The sequence below is a fragment of the Prinia subflava genome, chromosome 10 (genome assembly GCF_021018805.1).
Source record: "Prinia subflava isolate CZ2003 ecotype Zambia chromosome 10, Cam_Psub_1.2, whole genome shotgun sequence".
Lineage (NCBI taxonomy): Eukaryota > Metazoa > Chordata > Aves > Passeriformes > Cisticolidae > Prinia > Prinia subflava.
Window position 1 is genome coordinate 23,220,782 of NC_086256.1, and position 27,735 is coordinate 23,248,516.

The 27,735-nt window shown below is 39.7% G+C and overlaps 1 protein-coding gene across 1 annotated transcript in view; it reads right to left on the reverse strand.

Moving 5' to 3' along the window:
- Positions 1-27,735, reverse strand: part of CDC73 (cell division cycle 73) — a 100,827-nt gene that overhangs the window by 46,707 nt on the left and 26,385 nt on the right. Inside the window, exon 10 of the mRNA XM_063407713.1 lies at positions 22,437-22,501. Within this exon, the coding sequence (XP_063263783.1) occupies positions 22,437-22,501 (65 nt within the window). The remainder of the gene's footprint in view (positions 1-22,436; positions 22,502-27,735) is intronic.

Below are 27,735 nucleotides of genomic sequence, written 5' to 3' on the forward strand. Positions count from 1 at the left end.
AGTCCATACACTCAGTTTGCATGATGCCTGTTGGCATTCATGTGACAGAGCCGCCCTGGACAGATGCTCTGGGAGTGCTTGCAGTGCTCACTGCAGTTCTGCCCACTCAGTGTGCTGCTCGCTCCCAGCTAATGCAGGCCACAGCTGACATCCAGCTGAAAGGCACCTGGCTGAAGGTCACTGTGGGCAGGCTCTACACCCCCAGAGTGAGTGTGGGAAGCCAGCTACTGCTGCAGGGGACTGCATTTTGGAAGATGTCCAATGCCGTAAGTGGCCTCTCCCCAGGCAGTGCTGGCCAAGGACACAATCCAGCCTCCTGGAGAGGACTTGAGTGCTGCTCCCAGCCCTTGGCACTTGCCAGCTCCACTGTGATGTACTTGATTTTACCAACTCTGGCTCATCCTAAATGCTGTTCCTGGCTCCTGGGTGTAGTCCAAGAGGTTAATACTAAACCTTAAATAGTTTGGCACTGGAATCATCAAGTTTGGCAGCCAAACCACCTCTTGGGTGCTGGGCTTTGGAGCTCCTGCACGATGCTGATCTGCCCGAGCTTGGCAGAACCACGGCACAATGTCCATGAGTTCAACAAACCAAACCTCCTGTTGCTTACAGGACTAGTGAGGACCAGAATGCTAAATAAAAAGCCATGCTTAATGCCCTTTTAAGGGTGTAACATGAGTTTTTAAATTTGTGTTAATGTTTGGGTGTAAGTTGAGACTATTCTATAAACATACTTGAATCCTTATCAAGATGGTCAAAGGCTACTAAAAACATTTGCATCCAAATATTGTTTTCTTGCACAGTTTGTTGCAAAGCTTTCAGAAACAAAAGGGAATAATTTTGTATGATGAAATATGCAATTACAGAATGAACACTCTACATTCTTTTCTCTGAATGTTTTACTACTTTCTAGCTTGTGTTTAAGATATTTGCTCACTCTACTAGAATACAAAAACAGTTCATGTTAAAAATAGTGCAATAATTAATTATATCATTAAAAGCTTGGACACGTTCTCTTACTTCCTTTCCCTGTACAGCAAGAAAAAAAATGCTTTTTTCATTAGCAATACCAACTTGTAGCTAAAACTCTAACATGTCTGCAATGCAGTAAAAAAAGGGATATAACTATTCATTGAATACAGAAGTACAAGAGTTTGTATAATACTTGCTTTAAATGTTTTTAGTTCTCTGTGTGTCTGCTTCAGGTTGAAAACAAGTCACAATGGCTCAGAAGTTATGATGGGAGAAAAAAAATGTGACGTAATCAGCACCATTACTATGGCAAAGAAAAATCTTAGAAAAGCTGGCCTGGTAACAAAAATCAGAAATTGAAATTCCATCATTTCCCCATATTTATTTAACTTTCAACTTAATAGAGACCTACACATTGATACTACAAGATCAAAATGAAGTCCCACCAAAAAAAGTTGTTATTGTACAACAGAACTGTTCCTTTCACGTCTCCAATTAAATCAGTGGTGTGAGATATTTGCACACCCCACACCAATAGAATTAAGAATGCAAAATGTACAACCACAGCTTTTGGTGTAGTAGAACTGATCCCATCCCCAGTCACTGGGAGATCTTCCCTGCGTAAAGTTCACAAGCTGTTCTAAATTTTAAAAATTACATGTCAAGGTACTTCCAAGCGTCAGTGGTTGTTCTAAGAGCAAATTCAGTGCCCACTAAGATCTTCACTTAAATTTATAAACTTAAATTATGGGATGGCAGTGATGTAGAAGAGATGAGACAGACTGCTTTTCAGGTTAACCTTACTAGAACAGCAATTTAGAATCTGCTTTTCTCTGCAGTGCAGTAATATAAGACATGTCAGTCCTCATTTACAAAATATTTTCAGAATATATCAACATGTTAAGACATGCATTAACTGTCTCCAAGCCCAGGCTAAATCAGGCACTGGAGGGGAGGGAAGCACCAAAAGGCCATTACTTTAGACTGCACCCCTCTTCCCATTTATTTTCCTGATATGTTAACACAGTCCCTAATCACACATCAATTTAAAATACCTACATAATCCCACAGGGCAAAAAAACCTTTTCTCTGGAATGAATGCTCATTGCAAGGCATGGAAAAGTCCTAGGAGGAAATGAAAGGGACAGGGAAGATGCTGATATAGACGCTGCTACTTCTTCCATTTGTGTTTTTGGGAAGAACAGGATTGTAACTGATATGCAAAAACATCCCTTGTTGTTGCCATATTTTCCCCATTTTAGATGGTATTGCTCAATCCCTCTTCTGCTGTTGAACAGCACAAATAAGTAAACATTGGACAATCACTCAGTTACACTGTGAGAACTGCACCTCTCAATGCAGAGCATTGTTGTCCTTTTCCTTTCCGATTGTCCTTCCAAAGCAGGATGTGACTCGGGGCAGTGTCAGCCCCTGGCTCAGCACATGTACTGGACATGGCACTGGCTGTTATTCCTGCAGATCCCATCTCCAGCCCGTCCAGCCCTGCTTCCCAAGCCCGGCCACCCCATGGGCTGCCCAGGGAAGGAGGGAGGCAGGGAAGCTGCACCGCCGCCTCTGAAACACTGCATTGTGCAAATGCAGGTCAGCAAGGACACAACACGGGCTCTGCTTTGTATCAAGAGTGCAGGCAAAGCTTTCTGGGGCAGGAGGCTGGGGGAGGGCTCTGGAAAACAATTTCTTGCAGCAAGATAGTGAAACAGGAGCTTAAATGTCAGAAAACAGAAGAGTGAAACTAAAAATGCACAGCTGATCAACAGCACACAGGTTGGAAATACAGGGCGGGCTCAGTGGCAGGGAAAAGCGTTACAAAAGTGAGGCCAAATGAGAAAGCAGGATCTGGAATTCCAGTCTTAAGTGTTCACACTTCTGCACTTAGAGAAAATAGGAACCTATGAGGTAAACCCAGTCTTCTAAAAAATTTGTTAGTTTGGGACTGCATTGCATGTGTCTTATTAAAACCCAAACTGAATTCCAAGTCATGACATGATGGCATGAACAGCAGATCAGTAACAAAAAGAGTACTTTACACACAGTACACAAGCAAACCAAGAGCAAAGCAAATTAGATCACTTCTGCCTAGCATTTGTATTTAACCTTCACACAAAGAGTTAATTTCAGCCTTCATTTGTTCCAGCTCAAAAGAAACCGAGCCTGGTGCAATATGGTACCTTTCTTTTCCAGTTAAAGGACTGCAAAGGAATTTAGCTGAACAGGGGATATGGATGAACACTACCACGTTGCTTTCCTGATATTGCCATGGCAACAGTTACAAGAGCTCTCTTAAGCATTTAAATCTGACAGGTTTCCTGATAACACTAACTGAATGATAGTAATGATGCATTCTGGTTCACAAGCTAACTGCTCTATAACCACAGGGTACGAACCGTTCCCTTCATTTTTCTCAAGAGCATGCTTTTGGTCAAAACATTCTGACCAAGAGAGTAACCTTGAATTATCACTCAGAAAAAAGAAAAAAAAGTCCCTCCAGCTCAGGGAGCTCTCATGGCTTAAAGCTTTATGTACTCTCGAAGGTTTCCATCTGAATGCTTAAGTTGTGCACAGTGTCCAGGGTGGAGAAGTCAAGACTGCTAAAATCTTTGATGGGATTTTTCTCAAAGGGCTTTCATTTTCCTGGGAAGGCTGGAGGAAAAAACCTACTTTCTGCAGGGCAGATTGAATTGCTGGTGACCTTCAAGATGTCATTTGCTCAAGAAAAGAGAAGGAGGAAGAAACTGGCATTTTTATACAATCTTTATCAGTTTGTAACCAAAATACAGTTTTTTAAATAACAAAACCCTGCAAGCTGTTCTACCTTGCAAAGTGCACTGAGGAATACACAGTGTGCTCTGAGGACATGGGCATCACAGCAATGCCTCCACCTCCTATTAGCCCATTTAGCTTTAGCTAATAATAAGTGGCATTTCAACTATTTAATAGGAATATTCTGTGAACCACTTGCTCTGATCTCCCAGATGCTCAGTGTGGGCATAATGGAGAAGTCTCTTTTTCTTTACCTCATTAAAAAGTGAAGCGTGTGAAACATGTTTGTCATCCTAACATTTTGAGGATACCAGCTTTGATAATGTCTAGCAATATATTCAACAAAAAAAGATGAAGATACTGAAAACAGTGTGAAATCTTTAAAAATTTCCCTGGATGATAAACATTCTGATTTCAGAAAAGGCTGATATGCTCTCAAGGATCTAAGAGAGGAATCTTTACAACACAAAAAAGTCTTCAGAAGGTAAAGTATTCCCAGTTCTTTTGCTGTTAGCACGTTTTAAAATTTTATATTTAATTAAAAATTAAAAACACCCATGCCATCCTAAAACCACCAAACCCCTGCACACTCCTGAAAAACCGCAACCCCACCACATCTTTTCTTCTGGAAAGGCCAAATGTTCCCACATCTCAGTAAGGCTCAAAGTTTAAAATGAGAAAAACCAACTGCCACAAGAAATCCTTTGTTAATAAAACACCAGACAAGAAACCGAAGGAAACTAAAACCTTCCTCATTGCCTTTCCTAAATATTTAACACACCCTGCATTTAAACAATCTAAGAACTATTTTGAGAACAAGAATAACCAACAATCTTGCAGGTTTCATTCAGGATTTGTGTCACTGTCATCACTTTCAAAAGAAGCATCAATTTACGTCACATTTTAAACCTGTTTTGCCCTAACATTAGGTTGATACAAGATGACAAAACAAAAAAAGAAACACTGGTAAGTACCATCTGTGACTCAGTCAAAAATTTAGTGCTGCTACTTAATGCAAATGCCAGTCCTTTTATAGGCATCCTTCCAAAGTCCACCTAGACACCGATTTTTGCTGCCTTAAAAATTCAACTCAATTTTCCAGCCTTCTGAATGAAGAGAACCAATTTCCCATTGTATCAGCTTTAACTAATTTAGAATATTGTATTTTATTGACTGTTTTTTAACGCAGAAAAGGGTAACATTTTTATGTCGCAAAAATGAAAAGAAATGAGACAATTCAGAGGTACTCTTAATGTTACTCAAGACTCTAAAATAAAGGTAAATAATTCATATATACCCAAGGGAACAATTAACACCTCTATTGCTCAAAAAGCAAATTACAAAGTTTATGCTGCACCTACAGTGAGGCATACCAAAGGGAAAAAGGAAAAACCAACCAAAACCCATGAAACCCTCAGAAATCACATTGTGCATATACAGATGTATCTTCAACAATATTTTCAGTAATACCTCTATTTATGTCATGACAAAATCTGTCTTCCAAATCTGAAGTTATTTTTAAAACCAGGGGCAGCAGTTTGCTTTTATTATTTGATCAAATCTTACATGACTGAACTATTTTGGAAGTTGTCCACATTAATTGAAAAACCTAATCTTTTCCCTGAATTCTCAAAATGCTAAAAAAGAAAAAAATTAGGGCAACAATGATAAATAATCACAATTCTTTTACTTTACAAAAAGTAAAATTTATTCAGAGTTAGAAGCTGCAGTCACTACTTCCTACTGTCCAGCTGTGAATCATCCCATTTTTAAAAAGCAGGCAAATGTGTTTGCTACATCCATCAAAGGTCAGATTTTTTCTCTCATCAAAATTCAGTTCAGAAATGGATACTGCAAACAACTTCAGATATCCAGCTTTCATTTATGTTAATAAATGAGAGCCCTGTGAAAATATTTTGGAGGCTCTAAGCCTGAATGAAATATAATGCTGTCCTAGTCATTAAGAAGTGCACTGTCTGGATCCCTGCACCATTTTAATTTTTTTTCCCCTTCCACCATTTCCATATTTTCTACTAGTAAAAGTTAGGCAGTTTGAATGATTTATTGTCCAAATTTCATGCTAGCAGAGCAGAATGGAAAAACCAGAATAAACTACACAATGACATTTCTTCCTAGCCATCCTCCTATTCATTAAAAAAATTTACACCCATGAGCACACTTTTTAAAGTAGCATCTTCTCACACATTCCATAAATTGAGAGTTTTATGAAAAACTACTTTGGTTTTCCTGTAAGAGCCCTTACGATAACCAGTCAAGTACTAATGTTTTACCTTCTCCAATTCTGTAAGAAAAAAACCACCTATGAATCTTGTATTAATTTTTTTTTTCATTGTAGAATATTTTACATGGAATAGAGTGGTTTTCCCCCATTTCTTATCACAATATTCTCCCGGACTTACAATATCAGCACCTGAAGCACTAACATAGTCCTCGAATTCATCAGACCCTGAGTTACTCACAGAGCAGATAAATCATAGGATGTTCACGACAAACAAAGATCAGGAGCATTAAGTGTTTCTTTTTTCTCACAACAATGGAATTGCAGCAAGCAGTCTGTGCTGACATATCCTGGCTAGGACACAGCAAAGTTCTCCTGCTCCAGTTCCAAGTGCTGCCATTTCAGCACATACAGCTTTGATCCAGTTAAATTTAAGATAAATTGCAGTTGGGCAATGAAAGGATGGACACTCCTTCCACCTGTTCCACTGCCACTGGTGCTGGACAATTTCCTTCTTTTTTTTTTTTTTCTTTTTTTTTTTTTTTTGTCACTTTAAGACTTGGGCAAAAATAGCTTTACATATTTGCTGAACATATTTCACACTGGTTTTGTCAGTTACTTGAAGTGAAAAATGATGACAATGAGATGTGTTGCCATAGAAAAAAAAAAAAAGGCTGCCTTCCACCACAGCCAGCTAAAACATTTGGCATTTCATTTGTTTCAGTGGCCAATACAGATAAATATGTGTTTGTTCCTGGATTTTGGGAATCAAAAAATACATATATAATTGTTTTTCCAACTATCAATAAAGCTTTCTTTTCTTGTTGTCCTATATTCCTTTTAAAACTACCTCTTCACAGGTAGAGGTTTTCTCAAGTTATCAGAGATATGCTGTAACCCCTAGGAGTGAGTCTTTGCAAGATGCAATATGAAAATCTAAGCATTTTCTATATAAACTCCAAAACAATCTCCCTCCTCACCCAAACACCTCAAAAATGCATTAAACATACACTTTCAGAGAAATTTCTAACCAGTCCTTTCAAACAAGTGAACACTAACTCCCTAAAAACCTATTCCTTATGACTCCCAGAGATGACACAAATCTGTCTGCTTCTCATAAATACCAAACTACAGTTTCTGAATTTTCTATACACCATTTTCAAAGCTTACTAACAAGTTTTAGTCCTTTAGAAAACTGATCATATATTACAGACCAACTCCTTACTTAACAGTGGCATCAGATGATATTAGACCAAATCAAAATTACTTGTTTCAAAAAAACAGTAAGTATAAATAAATGTTGATTAGGACCTGTCATTACCAATACTCCCTCCCTAAACAGCTGGTAAAATTTAGCCAACAAGTCACAGAAATATTACCCAAGTTTCCCCATTTACTGAAAAATATAAAGGCAGAAGACAGAAATTCACCTACATGGATTCAGCTATAGGGATGTTGTCATCTAGGACTGTACCATCCTCCACACATGCAGAATGGGAGCAGAAATTATCAGTACTTTTATTCTGCTGCTGCTAACTGCATTAAATGAAAAATGCTTTTACAAAGCAGTAGAAATCCTTTGGAATAATGGACAGTAATTACAAACCCTGTAAGTTGTGGCACTTCAGTTAAGTATTACACAGTACATCTCTTTCTATTAAACAGGGAGACAAAAGATGCAAAACCCACAAACTCATACTTCAGGGGAGATACACAGGAAGGAAAAGCACTTAAAAGAGAAAATATTCTGCCTTAAAGAGCTTATGTAAGTAAATAAGTGGACAAATTTTAAGTGGTAGGCTTCAATTCACCAGTTTAAGTACTGGAAATGAGTGTTTTTTCTTGTGTAATGACAGTCGAAGTAAAGTGTGAAAGCACTGACTATGCCCTAAAATAAACAGTCTATTAACCATCCACTGCAATTTAATTTCCTATTCCTTTCTCAACTTAAACGCCCCAAACATAAAACTGAAAGCAAAACAAACTACCCTTATGCTTGCCAACCAAAATAAAACCCAAAGTTAAAAATACCTTTACAATTTTACATACATATATACACACAGAACAAGTGCATTATGAAAAACTTGAAAGGTGCTGAATTTACTGCTGGCTGTCCCTGAGATCTAGAGGATCCTGAACAGTGCATTGTGGAAAAGAGGCAGGTTAGTTAATAAATACTAGAGTGGTTCTGTATAATCCAGCCATTACTGCCTGAAGAGCAGCAATTGAATTTTATTTGTGGCCCTGGTGCAGATGAAATCTGTAATCCCACGTGAGCCACACACAGCACAAAGAAAGGGGACCTCATAATGGGCGAACAGAGATCTGAAGGTTTATCAAGATTCAAGGAAAGGTGAGAAGTCAAAACATATTAATTTAACTGCACTAAATTCCCATGGGAGTTTTCCAATGCAGAAGTAAATTGGCCTTCGCTCACTGTAAACCAAGGAAACTAAACTACATACAGCTCACTAAATTAATTTTATTCCTAAAGACATCACCAGCCAATGGCAATTTAATGCATTATAACTTATGAATGTTGATGTAGAACACTTTGGTAATTTGCTTTAATTTGCTTGAGTGCCTTGATCTAGATATAGCCTTAAGGAATTGCCATTTTAGATTGCATCATCCATTGTATTAAGGAGAAAAGGTTATTTGTGAATGGCAGAACTATGAAGTACTGCTTTAACAGGAAAACACAGACTCTTACTGAAGACTCTCAACTTCCTAATGACTCTCAGCCATGCTCAGGTGCCAACAGCTCCACCCTGGAAAGATCTGATGGGTTTCATTACAAATGAAATATGAATTAAGATTTGAACCCATTAAAACAAATCCTGCTTTGGACAGCTCAGGAACTACGACAGAAATCGAGGAGGAAGTTCCACAAGGTCTTCCAGTCCCTGAAGGGCACTGACTGACAGAGAAGCCAAGGCCACCAGGAAGAGCCACGGTCATGTTTTGGACACAGGGACGTCACCCCAAAGCTTTACCCAGCTTTTTTTTTTTTTTTTTTTGATTGTCTTTTGTGTGAGCACAAAGGCACCTCCAGAATTTTATTTATTTGTCACAAAATCCCTTAACAAGCCTGGAATCCAGGAGGATCCAAAGATGAGAAAGGCAGGTAAATTGTCATTTTAAGTTATTTAGAAGCTGCCAGGTCAGCACCAGGCTGGAGGCTGCCACAGAGAGATGAAGCTTCAGGGGTTAAGAATCAGTTCATTCCAGGAAGAGAATTCTGTGAATTCTTATTGAATTCTGCTAGAAATCATACAAGGTCCACCATGAGTTTCTCCTGCAGCAGCTTGGCCACAAGGAGTAAGCCAGACTGCAGCCAGGGCTTTATCAATAGAAAAATAAAGTATTAGAATATTAAGCAAAAGAACTGAAAACTAACTAAACTAAGTAAAATGAACCAAGATATAAATAATGTAGGAAAATTCTGAGTTTAAAACATCTAAAAGTGAAAAACAAAGAAGTAAAAAGCAAATAAAATTCACAGTAACACCTAAATTTATCCTGAAGTGTAACAGATTCACTACAAATCAGTGTTGGAGTAAATGAACTACTAATACATAAACCCTGAATACATCTTTATTTTTCCATCAAGATAAGGTCAAAGCACACATGAAATGTATTATGGTATAAAGGTATAAATGCCTTTCTGCAATTTAACTAGAAGCAAAACATTGTCTCCCACCACCATTATCTTCAGACTTGCCAGAGAAGCTCATGCTACTTCCTTCACCCCTGAGAAAATAAAACATCTGCCCAGCCCATCAGCTTTTAATCTTCTTATGGACAGAATTCATTTAGCTTCCTTCTGGGGAATGTGGGGGGAGAGGAAACTAGCCAAGCCTACTTGAGCCAAAGTCAGTCTTTTGTTTAAAAGAGAAAAAAGAAAAAGAGGGGGGAGGAGGGGAAAAAAATCATAAGCTGGGAACACTCTTTAGTTATGCTACATTTATTAAGTATCAGTACATTTCTATGCATTTTACCATAGTTTAAATATGACTTCACTAAAGAAACACCACTTTACTGAACATATGGCAGAAACTCCCTGAAGCATGCCAAAGATTAAATGTCAGGTTAATCAATCACTTCCATTCCACTTAGGAGAGGCATCAGAAGAAGTTACATTATTTCCTTAAAGGTATGATTTTTATTCATAACTGAGAACTTTCACAAATATTAGTATACTTGTAACACTATCCCAGTGTTTAATCCATTCTGGATCTTAACCTGGAGGATGTTGAGTACTTATTACCTTTTATATTCTGTTTCTCTCAGCTCCATATAAAGGAGTAATAAAATAATAGTTGAAAATATTTTCTGTGTACTGCAGATTTCCATTTATAAAATATAGATTCCTGCATATGGATTACTGTTATGGTACTCATTCTTTAAAATTATCTAATACCCACATTCGAATTTGAAAGTATTACAATTCACAGTGTTTGGTATTACAAGCCAAGCACAGGCAGCTTTCCAGAGCAGAAAATAAAAGGACATTAAGAGTCTTGCTGAGCCCTGCCAGGGGAAGGAATATAAGAGACATATTGAATCTGGGTTTTGTTGTGCAGTACAATAACACACATATGCGAGCTACCCCTATGAAATATTTAGCTCACCTTAGGTGAGCAAACTGCCTGATTAGGCACTTCCATTATTCTGAATGGGAACTGTAACAAACCAGCAAATATGGTTTTCAAAAGATTTCAGCTATGAACAAGGAAGCTCATTTACTTATTAAAACTTCACCTTTGAAATCTGAGCCAGCTGTAAACCTAGCCTTTAAAATCAGATGTAACATCCAGGCAGTTCAGAGTCCCTTTAGATTTTAATTTCTAAGACAGCATTAAAATCCATTTAGGATTTTAATATGCTTTTTACTACTTTAATCTGCATTTCACCTGCTGTTCATGTCCAGATATTTTTGGAAGCTTTTTCTTGACATTATTTTCCAGACATAGTTATACATGGGAAAGCTACTATAAAAATCATTGTTTGCTACAGCACACATCACCCTAAAACAGAATGGCTTTTATAGACCCATATGAGGCAGCTGCATATGTTCTGAATATTATAATATATTCTGTGTATTATTAGCTACAAAATATTTGTCTTAAGGCAATATAAAGCCCTCTCTAGCCACATGTCTTTTGTTTTAGTTAGCAATCATGACAAAACACAATTAGTCAGGCAGGTTATCTGCTTTAATGATGACTGTATTCCATTTTTATTTCAGTTATATGTAAATCTGCTTGCCTGATTTACACCAACTGCTCCAAAGGTAACTGGGAATTGGGGCTGATGGATGGTGCTGCATAATGCACCCTCAAGTCTCCTGTGCTAAAGCACAAGCAGAGCTGGTTTTTTCCCCACCTCAGGAAATAGAACTCTTCCAGCCTACTTTAGTAACATTCCCTCCCTTCTCCCACACTATGGTTTGAAACTACTTCCCAATTTCAATAAAACCTGGAGAAAATTATTGCCTTTGTCAACTTTTATGCAAATTGTTGGCCGGGGAGATGAAGCCCTGGAGTGAAGCTCGCAGGGAGTGAAAGGCAGGCAGTGCTTTCTCTGGGTCCCTCAGAACAGCAGCACCAAACCACCCAAAATCACCCATCTGTAACTCAGCAGCTGCACAGGCCAAGGGAGGGCACAGGCTCAGGGGATTAGAGACAAACCCATCATTTATATGAAGAAATGTAGAAATTTTTAACAATATTCTAAATTCAAAGTGCTCTGAACTTACAGCCAGTAGACTAATAGTTAACTACAAGCAAACTTATCATATCACTACGTCACTTTGCTTAGTCACACCAAGTTTTCCTTCACACTTGAACTGAATTTTAAAAGCATGTCTGTTGCTCATGCATAAAACCTACTCATATATCTTTATGGAGAGATAGAAAGGAAGAGATTTAAATTCCAAAAATACATCCTAAGTTTCTTAAAGCAGCAAACCAACTGAATAGTTGGACTTCCTAAACCTCAATATGCCAAATGCAATGGAAATATAAGACAAAATAAAAATGTGCTTTATTAATATTCAAGTTGTAGAGAGTCTAAAACCAACAGTTTTATAGGTGTGCGAAACAAGTTAATGGGAATTGGCTTTCACAGTCTTATATGAATTGATATTATAATGTTAATATTAAGGTAATAATATATGTTATAAAGTGGTTAATGTTGTTAGACTAGCCCAGTTGTGAACCTGGTTTTCACGAGCATAGCATGGTTTCACGTGCTGTAATGTGGATTTATGAGTTTGCTTGGACAGATTGTTGCCAGCCAACCTCTTGAGACACGACCTCAAAAGGAGCAGAACTTCATCCAGTGAAAACCCTGATGACCACAGTGACAAAACTACGCCAGCGCCAAAAAGAGTGACATGGGGTGAGCTTATATAAAACCAAAAATAAATATGCATAAAGCTGATGCAATATAAGGGGTATAAAAGGTGAAGCCACCATTTTGTGCATGAGCCTCTGGCATTGTGCTCCCAGCACTGTCCCTTTTGCTTTGCTAATTTTTTTTGTTCTCAATAAAACTTCTATAACTCATTCCCACTTGGGGATTGGTCGTTTATAACAATAAGCCAGCTAATTAAATTATGTACTTGTAAAAAATATAGTTGTTCTCAAAGTTATTTATAAATTTCTTTCAATTTACCAACTGCCTTAGAAATTTGACATTTTAAATACACTGGACAAATCTTCATTATTTAAAATAGTTAAGTACTATAGATGCATAGATCCAAGATTAGCCTTTTATATTTTAAAAGATTTTTAAAGAAAATCAAAGTGTTTGTCTCTCAAAGAAATTTTTCTTCAAGCCACACATTTATTGATTCACAAAGCTAAGGAACCAGATTTATTTTTACCTGATCACCTTCTTCAGTGTTAAGTCCCATTTGCATGAGGCTCATGTTACTTAGAAAAATCCCAAACCAAAAATCTCCAGAAAACCCCATAAACCTTTTGGGAACAAAGAGGGACAAGAGAGAAAGCGGTGAATGAGAATTAAACCAGGCAGTGCATCATTCAGTGCCAGCCTGCAGGCACTTGCATACACATCTCCCTTAAGTCCCTGAGCTGAGCTGAGTCTGAGATGAATAAAGAGCCAGGACCCACCCTTGCAGCAGCAGTGATGCAAGGGGTGTTGGCAATAGCATATTGCTGAGTGTAAACACAAGTGCAGCTCCAGATGGCAGCTCAGCAGCTCCAGCCACAGGTATATTCCGGGAGGAATGAGCAGTGCTGCCCAAATGCCAGGTGAGTGAGCCATAACTAATGCAGAGTTCATTATTTGGCCTTTACAGGCATTTACCTAGGAAGAAAGCCTGTGTGAACAGACTGTTATGCACAACCACCAACAGCAAAGCTGAGTAAAGCAAGACTTGGCCTCCAGACATCCTAAAGGTGAGGATGCTGACTCAACAGCAACAGTGGGGCTGCATAAAAGACACAGGCAGATTAACACCCGGATTTCACAAAAGACACAGGCAGATTAACACCTGCATTTCACAAAAGACACAGGCAGATTAACACCCGGATTTCACAAAAGACACAGGCAGATTAACACCTGGATTTAAATGGAATACTACAATCTCACAAATTTCCAGACCTAAATAAGTCACTCTTAATCAATTACCTTCTTAAATGGTGCAAGAAGGAACTGCCAAAAAGCTTAAAAATATGTCCTATTTTGCTATTCTAACTGGATTTTCTCATTAGTTATGTTGCACTACCTGGAAATAGTGCCCAATGACATCACTTACAATCCATCCCCAGAAGACGAAGAACCAGGGCTCCTGCCTCAGTATTTCATCAACATTTGTCTCTAAATCTCTGTAGGTGTAATGTGCTTTAAAACGGCTATCTTTGCCTCACATATTCAGATGAAGAACTGAAGAACACCTGCCCATGCCACACTGCTGTAGTAACTGTGTACCTGTGAACAAAATTTGCCACATTGAGATACCCTCTGGTGTCACACACTCCCAGCCACACACTGAAAGAATTCAATAGAAGGGGAAAAAACCTCCACTAAACAACAAAATAAACCCACTGCAAGAAAAAGGAAAGGAAGTGGACCCTTAAAAGCCCAAAACCAGAACAAAGGGCACAGATTGAAACAACAGTCCTTATGTGTGATCAAAGAGGGTAACAATAAGGACTAAGCACAGAAAATATAAAAATAATTATAAACACATGATAAAGAAGAGTGTGTTCTGGCTGAACTAAGTAGTAGCAATGGCATGAGTGAGATGTACATGAGCCTGGGCTCTGAGGCAGTTCCTATGGATATTGCTAAGGTAACAAGCTATCCTACTTTCCAAGCTCAGAAGAAGGTATGATACTGAGTTAGATATAAACAGACTATGATACTGAGTTAGATACAAACAAGTACTCCAAGCAGAAAAAGCAGAAAACTTGTTTCCACAAATAATCAATTCTACCTTACTCTATTCCAAGCAAACAACTAAGCAGTAAAGTATCACAGGGCCTGATGACAATGGTATAATCTCAAAAACTGACCAGAGATGGAAATCTTCAGTTCTCATATCAGTTACATAAATTACTCAGATGATCAATAAATGTTTTCATAGTAATTTTGATTTAGTTACTGTATCATGAATTGCAAAGTGTGCTAGAAACCTTCAAAACTTTGTTAAAACTCTAATTCCGAGACAAGAGGATGGCTACCCATAACCTGCAGGGAGAAGTTGGTATGTTAAAGTGAATTATTTTTTGATCCCCCATCTGACACATGCTCATTTCTACTGGGTCTGCAAGACCTTTACAGCACCTTCAGTAGCTGTGAATAAACTAAAACCCTACCTAACAGCAGAGTTGTTCTTCCCCCAGGACTGTCAGGTGAAGATGCTGCAGTTAGACATTCATTACGTGTTTGGAGATAATTTGTGGAGGGAAAGTTGTTGACCCAGTTGTTTAAAATAAGCTTGTGCAGTGCATGATGTCTGATTGTTCAGAACTATTAGGACAAAGTACAAAAACCTGTAGCTCAGGTTCAGCTGGTATCAGCACCCTATGAAACTTTGATTACACACAAAGCCAAAGAGCTGTGAAACACAAATGAATCTAAGCAGAATCCTATACAGGACTCAAGTAAAGGCGGACATCCAACCTAAGGAACACAAAGAGTGCCCTAGGCAGTTTTATCTGGGGCTATGTTTCCAAATGAGAGTGACTCCTGAAACATTCATCAAGGATCCCAGTCCTAGTGCACAGTGTGCATGGCAGATGAGTTTCCCAGGGGATGCCCTAAGGGCTGGCAAATACACTCCTGTCACGCAGCTTTGGATCAAGACAGGTCCAGGAGGTCAGCTCACAACTCATACTAAGCACGTCTGAGGCTCTCAAACTTTTTAAGTAAAGCTTCCTGGATGTCTAAAACCCCAACTGAATGTATACTCAGAAATGCTTTGGGTTCTCATATTTGGCACTCCTGCATCCAAACCTCTCCAGGACCTGCCAGCCACGAGCCCCCTGAGCAGTGACACAGTGGAGTTTTACACACACAGTGGAGTTTCACACACACAGTGGAGTCTCACACACACACAGTGGAGTCTCACACACACACAGTGGAGTCTCACACACACACAGTGCAGTCTCACACACACAGTGGAGTCTCACACACACACAGTGGAGTCTCACACACACACAGTGGAGTCTCACACACACACAGTGGAGTCTCACACACACACAGTGGAGTCTCACACACACACACAGGGGAGTCTCACACACACACAGTGCAGTCTCACACACACACAGTGCAGTCTCACACACACACAGTGCAGTCTCACACACACACACAGTGCAGTCTCACACACACACACAGTGCAGTCTCACACACACACACAGTGCAGTCTCACACACACAGTGGAGTCTCACACACACAGTGGAGTCTCACACACACACAGTGGAGTCTCACACACACACACAGTGGAGTCTCACACACACACAGTGGAGTCTCACACACACACAGTGGAGTCTCACACACACAGTGGAGTCTCACACACACAGTGGAGTCTCACACACACACACAGTGCAGTCTCACACACACACAGTGCAGTCACACACACACACAGTGCAGTCACACACACACACAGTGCAGTCACACACACACACAGTGCAGTCACACACACACACAGTGCAGTCACACACACAGTGCAGTCTCACACACACACAGTGCAGTCACACACACAGTGCAGTCTCACACACACACAGTGCAGTCTCACACACACAGTGCAGTCTCACACACACAGTGGAGTCTCACACACACAGTGGAGTCTCACACACACAGTGCAGTCTCACACGCACACAGTGCAGTCTCACACGCACACAGTGCAGTCTCACACACACACAGTGCAGTCTCACACACACACAGTGCAGTCTCACACACAGTGGAGTCTCACACACACACAGTGACTCCAGGCACGCTCATTCCAGGGCAAAGCTGCACAGGGTTGCTCCCTCTTGCTCAGCAGCACACTGGTGCCACACAGCAATGCCCAACTTCCTGAGGCAGGACTGATCACACACAACATCCCTGCCTTTCCTTGAGTTTGCAGTTCTTAGCCTCAGCATAAAACAGGCAGTTCTGTTGTGTAACACAGCACAACAGTCAGATATCTTGGCACAGATGTACACGATTTACAGTCCCAAAGAAAACAAGTGCACCATTGTTCAACCCAACACATTTTCTTGAAAGCAGCATTTGTATGTGATTTTTCTTGGTCTGTATCAGCTTCCCTATTTACACTAAAACTTTTTAACGAAAGCAATTTCGTTATTTGAATTTGAAACACAACCGAGGCAATGAAATGCCAACCACTGAAACTGTTGTGTGGGCCTTAAATATAAAATACAGTAATAGCTCTTAGGAAATTTGGTTGCACTTTATCCACTCTCATTAGAGTAATACAGACACACAAAGCATTCTTATCTGCTACCCCAGAGCAGTGTAAGGTTGTTGGCAGACTGTTCTGGAGAAACATCCGTTTTCTCCAGCTAAAGGATTTTTTGAGTTCATGGTCATGTCCTGGCCCTTAACCCTAATGGACCAAGGACCTCATGGGCATGTCTGAATTAGTTACAGAGGACAATACTTATGGTGAAAAATAATTTAAAAACCAAATAAAAACAATTATCTACCTCAAACATCATCTGTGGAAAAACATCTGCCCTCCATGCAAATCTACCTAACTTTATGATTCTGTATTATTACAGTTTTCCTCAGCTCCTCTTGCTAGTTAAGAGCTGAATAGGATGCAGAGAGAGAATTCACAGAATGCTGCTGAGCCTGCAGACGGGGGTGGGGGTGGAGGCAGCGTGGTGCTGCACTCACATTGGGAATAATGACCACCTTATGCACAGGCTGCACGAAAATTATGTGGCACTTCAGAGCCTGTTCCAAACATTTCAAAGAGTCTGTTGTTTTGCTGACTCCTCCCTCAGTCCCACTGTCCTCCAACGTTTTAATGAGATTAGTACAGGACAGAGAAAACCGATGTGGATAAGTAGGTATCTCTCTTCCATCTCTAGTATTAAAGATGTATTAAGTTTTTATTTCTTTTTAAAAGTACTGTTTATCTGAACAATGAGAGACAGTGTCTAACTCCACCATATGCTTCTAAACAGTCATTTTCAATTTTGGCACTGAATTACAAATTCCTCATGATCATTTATAGGATTCTGTGGATTTACCTACTCACACAGAAGCATATAAATTTTCTTAAGTCCTTTATATAAAATACATGCACACACCATGTTAATTGTTTCTGCCCCAACGGCTTCCTCTCCAATGACTCAGTCTGTAAAGTGCCATAATTTGGTAATTCTGTTCGTTTATCCTACACACTATTCCTTTGAAAACACACCAGAGGTGGTTAAACAACCTCCCAGTTAAAAAAAATACAGAGATTATACCCAACTCAAAAGATTTTAAGGACAATAAGAATAACATCTTTTGATTAATTAATTCCCAAATCTGATACTGATCAAAAAATGCTGTTGACCTTAGAGGTGCTGAACCAGTCTCCAATTCTTCTGAAATTTGACCTGCTTGTACTGTGGTTTACTAAGGACTCCTTTCTAATTACTTGGTTTCTGTTAGGATTATGAAATGTATTTGTTGTAATGAGATGTAATGCATTTACTTTAATTATTGATATTCTCATATGTTTACCCAGGGCACTTTTACCCAGAAATTGCTGGAAAGGCTGGCAGTGTGCAATGGTAAGAGGGATGTTACTTTTGTCAGTTTGGAGGAAAAATATCACTCAACTCAGAAGCACTGAAAACTTACGTAGAATTTCTTACTCATAGAGTTTGAATACACCACAGAATTTTGCATTTGAGTGTGCTATAAGTGCAGTGCCTCCAGTGAAGTCCTCACTGACTATACAGATCATCCAGATGTAGCTCCAGACTCCCAATCCTACAAGAGCCCTTGCACCTGCCTGTTCACTGAACAGGAAGAGAAGGAAATGCCAACAGTAGCTCTGGCTGCTTATGAGTACAGATGATCAATGACAAATTCCATTACTAGCTGTAAAAACCAAAGACAAAGGAAGCTTCAGCAGCCCTGAATGCTGAAAGAAATACCAAGTTGAAAACAGAAGAGCTTTCCAGCAATTAGGAAAGACAAAAAAATCATTTCTACAAGGACCTGCTGAAGTGCCATGCAGTTCTTGTTGATTTGAACACAAGTTTGCAGCACCCTGAACCACAGCTCCTGACCAGCCAGGGCACTCAGAACTCAGGAAACCACCCTGCAGAACTCCACAGCCTTTCATGCTGTTTCCTTCTTTCATATTAAACTCATGAGAACTCAAGGATAAAAGCACAAAGATGAGTAAAACCAGCCCCAGCATTATTATTATTGTAATGGATAAACAAATATTATTTGCAAGTGCACACAGTCAAAGCAAAGCAGGCCCTCAGCTTGGAAGAGTTGAGCTTGGAAGCTGCCCACAGCCAGCTTTATCAGGTGCTCACAGAACAAGCAACAACTTTTTATCCTGCCCTAGGTGCAGATAACTGCTCTGCTCTCATCTTTACATCTTGAGCTACACTAACACTGAAATGATTCACATACCCTAGCTACAGAAATGAATAGTCTAAAATTCAATTTCGTTGTATGTAAAAGGTAAGACCCCCTTACAGGCTTGCACCAGATGACACTGGCCTTCAAGTTAACATCAACCTTTAGAAAAGTGCAAGCTAAAGCCTCAAACGTTCAAATTTACACAAGCAACAAAGAATATTCAGAATATCAGCTTAAGATTCTTTCTCAGCATTACCTCATATGGTACAGAAATACAAACATACTTCTCTTCTAAAGATTGCTCCACCTCAAACACCAAAATTCCAGAGGTAAATAGCAGGAGTTGCTCTGCTCCACAGGGGATTGTGCTTGGAAGTGAAGCCTGCAGGGAGACCTGCAGGTTCTGAACAGTCCTGCTGAAGAGTTTGCTACATGAACTGCTGGGGAACCAGATAGCAAGAGCTACCACCACCAGCTTACTTACTAATTTTCCAAAACATCAGCAATTCAGGCAAATAGAAGGTGCTACAGGTATTAAAAAAACAAAGGAAAAAAAATTTAAATCTTTCTGAGCAAAATGCCTTACTATAAACAATTCCAGGTCCAGAATAATGAGATCATGCCTTCACAATAAAAATTCAATAAATAAGTCAGTTTTTTCTAAGACATAGTGTGCCAATCAAGCAAAAACCCTGTTACAGGCAAGAACTGCCAGCAGCACAAGTTATTTTAGCTGACATTACTTCAGAAAAAGCCCACCATTCACCATCTGCTCTGGCACAAATTCTGAATGCTAAGAAAGTTTCCAACATCACTGATGAAAAGAAAGCAGTCAAGATGAAGAAGTTTTTGTTCTGCTGTTAAAAAGAACAAGCATCTAGGACAGCTCACATTTCAGCAAGAACAAACACAAAACAGAACTTTTGCACATTTCATAAAAATCATTACAGACAATTACAGTAAGGCAGAGTGCAAGTGTAAGGAACAGAACACAAAACAAAAAACCTTTTACAAATTTTGTATGAGAAGAAGGTGAGCAATTCCAAACAGTGAATCACTTTGCACTGGAGGTAAGAACTAAGGGTAAGTTTTAAGGGAATCTGACCACACTCCAAAAATACATTAATGGAAGCAAACATCACAGAAAAAACAGGGGAGCCATGATGTCAAGGAGAAGAAGGCATAAAAAAAGAAGCTTTCAAACGTGAGCATCCATCTGGAAATCTGAGGTCTGAAGTTTGAAGAGAGCCTCTAACCAAGAGCTACCCAGCACTCTAATTCCTTTGAAATGTTTGATGAGTTCCTACAGGGATTAAATCAATCCTGCAAGGACAGCAGATGAGATCATGCAGGTGGAATGAATTCCAATGCTATCCTCCATATTCCTAGGATTTAGCCAGTGAGTATAATGTACTTTCCCATTAAACACCTAGGGGGAACAATTACTTTCCCATTTCCTCCCTAATTTTGTCCAGCATAAAAAAATATAAACAAACCACAAAAAACCTTAATTAAAAGCAAAATATGAAACTTGCCAAGTGGCAGGAGATGAACTATTCTCCACAAAAATACAATTTGATATTAAAGGTTAGAACTGTGCGGTCCATCACCATGACAAAGTTGAGACAAAAACAGATGAACATGATTAACAGATTTATGTCTCCTCCATCTGAAACACAAAGCCAGCATGTCACTGCAATTTATGAATGAGCTAAAGATTGAAGGCACCTTTTTAATAGTCTGGAAAATAAGGCTCCAAAAATCCCTCACCAGTTCTTTCTTAGACAGAAGCTAATGACAGATGGAGTTTTAATATTTCTCATGACACCAGATGATGCTTTATGTGCAGTCCCGCACTCTTAAACAGTTATTTCAAAAAACTCTGGTTTATGTTAAAAAAAAAAAAGGTTTACTTGTAATTTAATATATTGTATTTTCTTCCTAAAGGGAAGAAACCAACAAGGACAGTTTAATAACCTCAAAACCCTAGGCAATATGCTCAACACATGAGGTAGGCTTCCTAGAACAAGAAAACCTTAATTATTTTTATGACCTTAAAAAAATTTATTGTTTTTAGAGTTAGTCATCCCTTCACTTTTACAGATTTTATACTGATAAGGTTAAAACATTTCAACATTTCTGCTTTACTATAATCCTGCTTTTCTCTTTCTTCTTTCTTTTGCCTCCCCACAGAGCAATTTAAACAGAACCTATTTATTAACCCATTTCAAATCACTACCCCTTGAAGGAGAGATGATATCCCATAGAAACCTGGGTTTGGTATAACAACACTGATTCCTCATAAAGCAGCACAAAATTCATGCAAAGCTCGAGAACAAATCTTCAGACATAATAGGTTATCTTTTTTCTTCATCCAATCAATTTCTGAATTCATCTAGCAATTACACTAATTACTGCCAAGTACATTCTTTCCTTAAACATTCCCTTCCATTTTCTTTTCCAGTATCCTAAGTCAAGAGGAGTTGGGAATGAAAGATTTGGGAAAGGACTTTTATCAAACAAAAAAACCTTTGAATGTTTTTCAGAGATTTCTACGTAATTAAGTTCAAATGCCAAGTGTAGTAGTGTAAACCAAAAGCAGTGCATGGGTTTAGCAGAGTGTTTAGTGCTGTCTATTCATCACATTTACATAGGTATGCAGCTGGCAAAAACCTTCATGAGGGCACCACAGCAGTTTTGTAGCACCTGTCATACTCACCAGCAGATCAAAACAGCATTTATTTGAGAGCATTCAACCCATTTCCACACAAATAGACAAAAGTAGGCCAAAGAAAGAAAAGGGAATCTGTTTGAGGGTCTCTCTTTCTCATCTGTGAATGCTTCAATTCCCACTGACAGCACTGTACAGCCATACAACAGCAGTCCACCTCACCAGGCTTTAACAAGCTTTAACAGGAATGCTGAGGTCTAACTACCACCACCAAAAAAATTTATTTTATTAAATGCAGAGTGGGAAACAGCAATACCCCAAAATCTGGGTTTATTACTTCAGTTTTCTGAGTATACTTTTATCACTTATGCCTTTTCCAGATACACCTAAGGTCAGCAAAAACCTGGGTATGTTAAGTGTAACAGAAAAGAGCTGAACCTCAAGAAGCCTTTCCCAGTACATCTTTTTACTGCAGACAAATTCCTGGGGCACAGACCTCTAGAACATACAGATCAAACAAAACACATTTTGTTATTTCACAGACAAGAACTTTCACCAATTGTTACTCAGCCTACGTGACCTTCCAGAGCCTAGGCAAGGAGGACAAGATATCTCTATCTCTAAACATATATTGTATAGATGTTTACAATCATGTCTATAAAACATATTTAAGCAAAGATTTGCACTCACTGTCACAGACTTCAGAGTCATCCCGTGGTAGGTGCCCATGGTGTCGATCTTGAAGCCTTCCGTTTCTGCAAAGAAAAAGAAGCCTCTGTAAATCCACGTGAACACAGCAGTCCCATGTCTAAATGGACAGCGCTGGAGATCTCTCTGAAGTTGTTTTGTCAAAGAACACATTTTGCTGCTGCTGGTGCTGGTTTAGGTTCTGTTCCCAGTACAGAACCTGGGTAGTCACCAGGAATCTGCTTTCTTTAGACAAAGGTCAGTTTGATATTCCTGCTTTCTGTAACCACAGTAAGCTTTTCCTGCTGCATGGAATAATCGAAAGCACTTCAGAGAAAGGCTATAAACCCAAACCTTTGTGGGAATATGTTACAACTTGCATGCGGTCTCAGAAATTCTCCTCACTACAAGATCGAGAAGCCCCATTCACATTCCCAGAATACATTATAATGCAACATATTCAACTTGAATTAATGGAAAAACATACCTAAGAAACCAATTTACATGCCAACTATAAAAGTGCGGCCATTATATTTGATAAATTCACTTCTGGAGTGCTGAAGAGCAACATTGTCATTGTCATATGATACAGAGGCAGAATCTGCATAAATACACAATACCAGACCAAAGGTTATAAAAAGGGGCGTTCTGGGGATGGGTTTTTTAATTAATTTTAATTAGACTGAATTTATGCTAAGTGCCAGAAGCCTGCAACTGCCCAATGACTAAATCTGCTGTCAGTAGCCTATTTGCTTTAAATACTCCTTCCCTGTCTCCCAACTCTCAGGACTTTAAGATCAAAGTAAGCTCCTGAACAGTGCCACCAGGACTGGAAAGAAAACTTTTTCTTTCTGTAAATTCCCTAGCCTCATGCATGTACCATCAACTGATCCCATCACCCAACCATCTAAACCATTCCTACCTAAAATGGCATGATAATTACCACTCAAACCATGAGAAACATTTGTCTACATCTAGGCAACTTTTGGGCTATTCCAACTAGACTTGGGTAAAGGTAACTGCTACTGTGCAGAAACAGCTCCTTGGAAGTGGAATGTTTTTGTCATTTCTCACACTCCCTTCATTTTGTGCACCAACACAAAATCATGGTTGATGAAGAAATAAGGCAGAACCAAAGCATGGCTCCTCCCCGAATTTAAAAAAAGTCCAAGAAAAATATTGAATTTTCAAAACTGTTAGAGCTTCTTGCTCTCATCATGAGAAAATTAACTTAAACTGAAACCCAAACAACCTTGAAAGCAATGCAGATGCTCTGGGAAACATCTGTGGCTGCTCATTCTTTCTTCCTTAGATGAGGAAGATCATCAGGCACTCAAAGGAAACGAGGCCAAAAAGTTTCCCAGATTTAAGAACTCTCCAGTGCCTATAAAAAGATCCTCCAGAGTTTGGAACTTATCATACTCCTCTCACCACAGAGACAGCTATCTACTTACTGAACAGTTTGGGCTTTCACCTTCTCCCCCTCACTCCCTCAATTGTGCCACCAGACCCGCCACCCACTACCAAGTCAAGATGCCCAGTGTCACTGAAAAACCCACAAAAAGCAGCCTAGCCTCCCAAGAGAAATTGATACTGCTTCCCTAAGCAAGTGGATAGGCCTTCCCACCTTTCCCCTCAGCCCCAAACTGCAACTATGCCTTGAGTCTTAGCTCAGAGGTCACACCACTGAACTGGAGCTGAGGATGGTCAAGATGTGACTGCACAAACATTTCCTTGGAGAACAGTTTGCTCTGCGACTATACAGGTCACTGCAGCAGGGCAGGGAGCATGTTCATATTTCAGGTGGTGCCTGGAGCCTTGCAGAATGCTTGGTGTAACTCCCTAAGTTGAAGGGATGCTTTTGATGACTTGGAGTTACATAAATCAGAGGTGTCTAATCGAGGCTGACAGTTGTTTGTGCATTACAAACATCACCACCAGAAGGACCTTTATCCTTTCCAGACTGACCTATTATGGGTTCCTCATGCCCATGACACAGAGCATGTCCAACTGTTTTGGTTAGATCTTTCCAAAAAACACAGACACCCCATGGCAAGATCAGCACACCACCATCCTCTGTTGTGCCTGGCCTGCTGTGGCTTCTTTCCTCTCAGCACAAATCCTGACTTTGTAATTAGTTCTTCGTGTTTGTTCCCTGTCTCCATCAGCATTGCAAAAGGAATAAAGGCCCACAGAGCCAGCAGCACAGTTAGAAAGTAAATCAAAGGAGAGAGAGGCACCTGGCAGGGAATAAATCTCTGCTCAACTGCCACGGGTTTCATCTTTTGCAAAAGTCTTCCCAAGTCTCTCATAAAATCTGTCCTGGTTCATTTAATGAGCCACGAGAGCCACAAACCACAGCTCTGACACTCATCAGCTTCCTGCTCCCAGCCCTGTCCTGACCCTTCTTTCTAGCAGGAGAAGTAAATAACTTGGATGAAGAGCCACTTGTTGCCTCAAGCAAACTCCAGTTTCCTGCCTGATCAATGTTCCCAGCAGCTACACAGTGGCCCCAGTACTATTTAGAAGCTACTCAGGCAGCAAATAAAACATTTCTGATAATAAGCAAATAATGGCATAGTAGCTTTCTGTACTAATTCAAATGTAAGACATGTTAAATGGTCAGGGTAGGTACCCACATACATTCCTGCAATTACTGCAGCCTTACAAGAGCTACTGCAGGCCCATGCTCTGCTCTCTGCACTAGGGTGGGATCAGTAGAAGAAATCACCTCCCAAACTGCCCACTGCTCTCCAATTTCCTGCCTCAAACTCTCAAGCAAGTGGTGAATTAGAGTAAAGCATCTTCAGCTTCCAGAGGGCCATAGCAGTCCCCCCTGAAGCAGTAAGAGCACTGAGAGATTCCTCAGAACACAGCTTGATTGATTCGATCCTCTCACACACCCTGCGATATTGTACCTGCCAGGCAATCCCTTCTCTTACAGAAACAAACACTGCCAGAAGCAAGAGCCCTGCCCTTGCATTCTGTACCATTTTAGAAGGTCTCAACAGTTTGTGCACTTGGGCACATCCAGCAGCACCCTCAGCTCCCCTCACTGTGCACAGCCTGGGTAAAGCAGCAAACAAATGTTTCCAGGTCATGGACTCCACAGTTCCACCCTCATCCCCACTTCAAAAACTGCTGAGGGTGTCAGCCAGGTTAATGCTGCAGAAGATATTCAAGGACCAGGCTAGACAGCAGAGGCACTTCTTCCACATTATTCTCCAAGGCCAGGCTCTGACCCTGCTGCAGCTGCTCAAAGCAGAGCTGGGATACGAGAGGAACCACGGGCCACAGTCAAGAGGAAAGAGAGCATCCCTGAGCTGCTGGGCCATGCCCTCAGCACCACCAGCACAAATGCTGAGCCACCCCCTCCCAAAACACAAAAGCAATGCCTCTCCTCTCCCTCCCAAAGCTGCTCCAACCTGTGCTGCTGAGTCACGCACTAGCACTGAGATGAAATGGTAATACTTGGCCAAGAATTAGTTTGTAACTCCAGCTTCAAAATCCCAGCTTCACTGGTGGCAATAGAAGCAGTTTAAATGATAAACCATCTACTAGGAAAGGTTATTTAAGAAAAAAGGGCCTCATAAATAAAGGTACATGATGGTAAGACTCTGGACCCCTGTTTTTAAGCTTGGACTTGGATGCAGAACAACTACTAAAAAACTTACTTGAGGTTCTTCAGTACACTTGGAATTTTCAATATAATTACTACAAAGTTATGACACCCATTTCCTTTAGGCAAAGAGCAGTACATATGAAATGCTTCAATCACAGGTTTAACACTAAGGACTAAAGAAGGCAAGCAAAGCCCAACAATAATTTTGTCATGAAAAACTGTACTGAGACCTTTTGTTTGCCAAATATAATCAATTTTAGAAATATATGCATTGTTAAAAACACCAACATCAACAGATGCCTTAAAACTACATCTTGAGAGACTAGACATAATAACTAGAACTAAATAAGCAACTCTAGTGTTTCAAAAACATAACCTATCACCAGGTTCTTTTTTCTTCAGTCATTGCAGGAATTGTGGTCACAGTTTCTCAGTGACCCAAAGACTGGTAAAAGAACCAGAAACATTTCCAGTGTGATTCATCCCTAGTTACCTTACTAGCATCCCCATGCATCAATCTGAGTGCCTTTTCTTATTTAAAATAATTAGACCTGGAAAAGAAATATTCACCCTAATGCATCAGCTTTTTGGACTGATTATATTTTCCCACAGCATTTGGGAGCATGTTCCATTTCCTTGCATAGAAGTATTAATGCTCAGAGTGCCTTCCATTTGCTTAAAGCCACTGCTCCACATCCATCTAGGTCACTCTGCACTTTGATTCTGCACCTTCTGCAGCTCAAGCCATCCAATCCAGCTACAAACTTGAGCTCTGATACATTACCAAAAGAATAAAAGCTTGAAAAAGACTCAAATTAACCTGAATTTCTGGAAGGAAGTCAAGGGAAATAAAAACAGAACAATGCAGCATGTCTCAGACACTGAAGAGCTCAAGTTAAAGACTTGGTTTGAATTGTGGATGAATAAGACTGAATAACCACTTCTTTTTTCAGCTGTGTACTCTTCAAGCCCCAGATAGAAACACTCTGCAGACTGCCTGGAAATGATTCACTGCCCCACTTCACAGCCCCAGTAATTTCATCCCTGACACCAAACGTCACTCTGCATGAGAGTTTGCTGAGCACTCCTTTTACAGTACTGTAGCCTCACAAGTGAAAGTTTCACCCCTAAATTTCCAAGCTACACTAATTACTTTACAAATTCTCTGTACAGCTCATATATAACTGTTCTGTAATACCCTTACCAGTAATTAACACCAACTTATTAAGTTTTTCACAGTTACACGCAATTTATGCATGTTTTCCAGCACAGAAGTGAATGTCCAGTGCTGAAAGTTTTTAAATTAGTTGGTCACATCAAGCCAGGAAATACAGATAGACCACATTCTTTTTCCAAATGTGCATCTCTCTCTTGCACATACTCTCTGTTAGGGAAAAACAAGAAGAAACATATAAATCTTAAAGTGAATGCAATAAATAAAAGTTTAACAGGTCAGACTAAGTCTGACCAGTAAAACTTTAGAATATTCCATCTCCTGCTACCAATTCTACCCTCCCTGTGTAAAAGGATATCACACAATTTAAAACAAAATAACTTATAATGAGAAATGCTCTATAAAGAAACTTTCTTAACAATGGATACAAGAGAGAAACAAAATGTTATGGTCCAGTGTCACCCCAAATCTAATAACTTCACATCCTCTGTTCCCTGGGCTTAGCA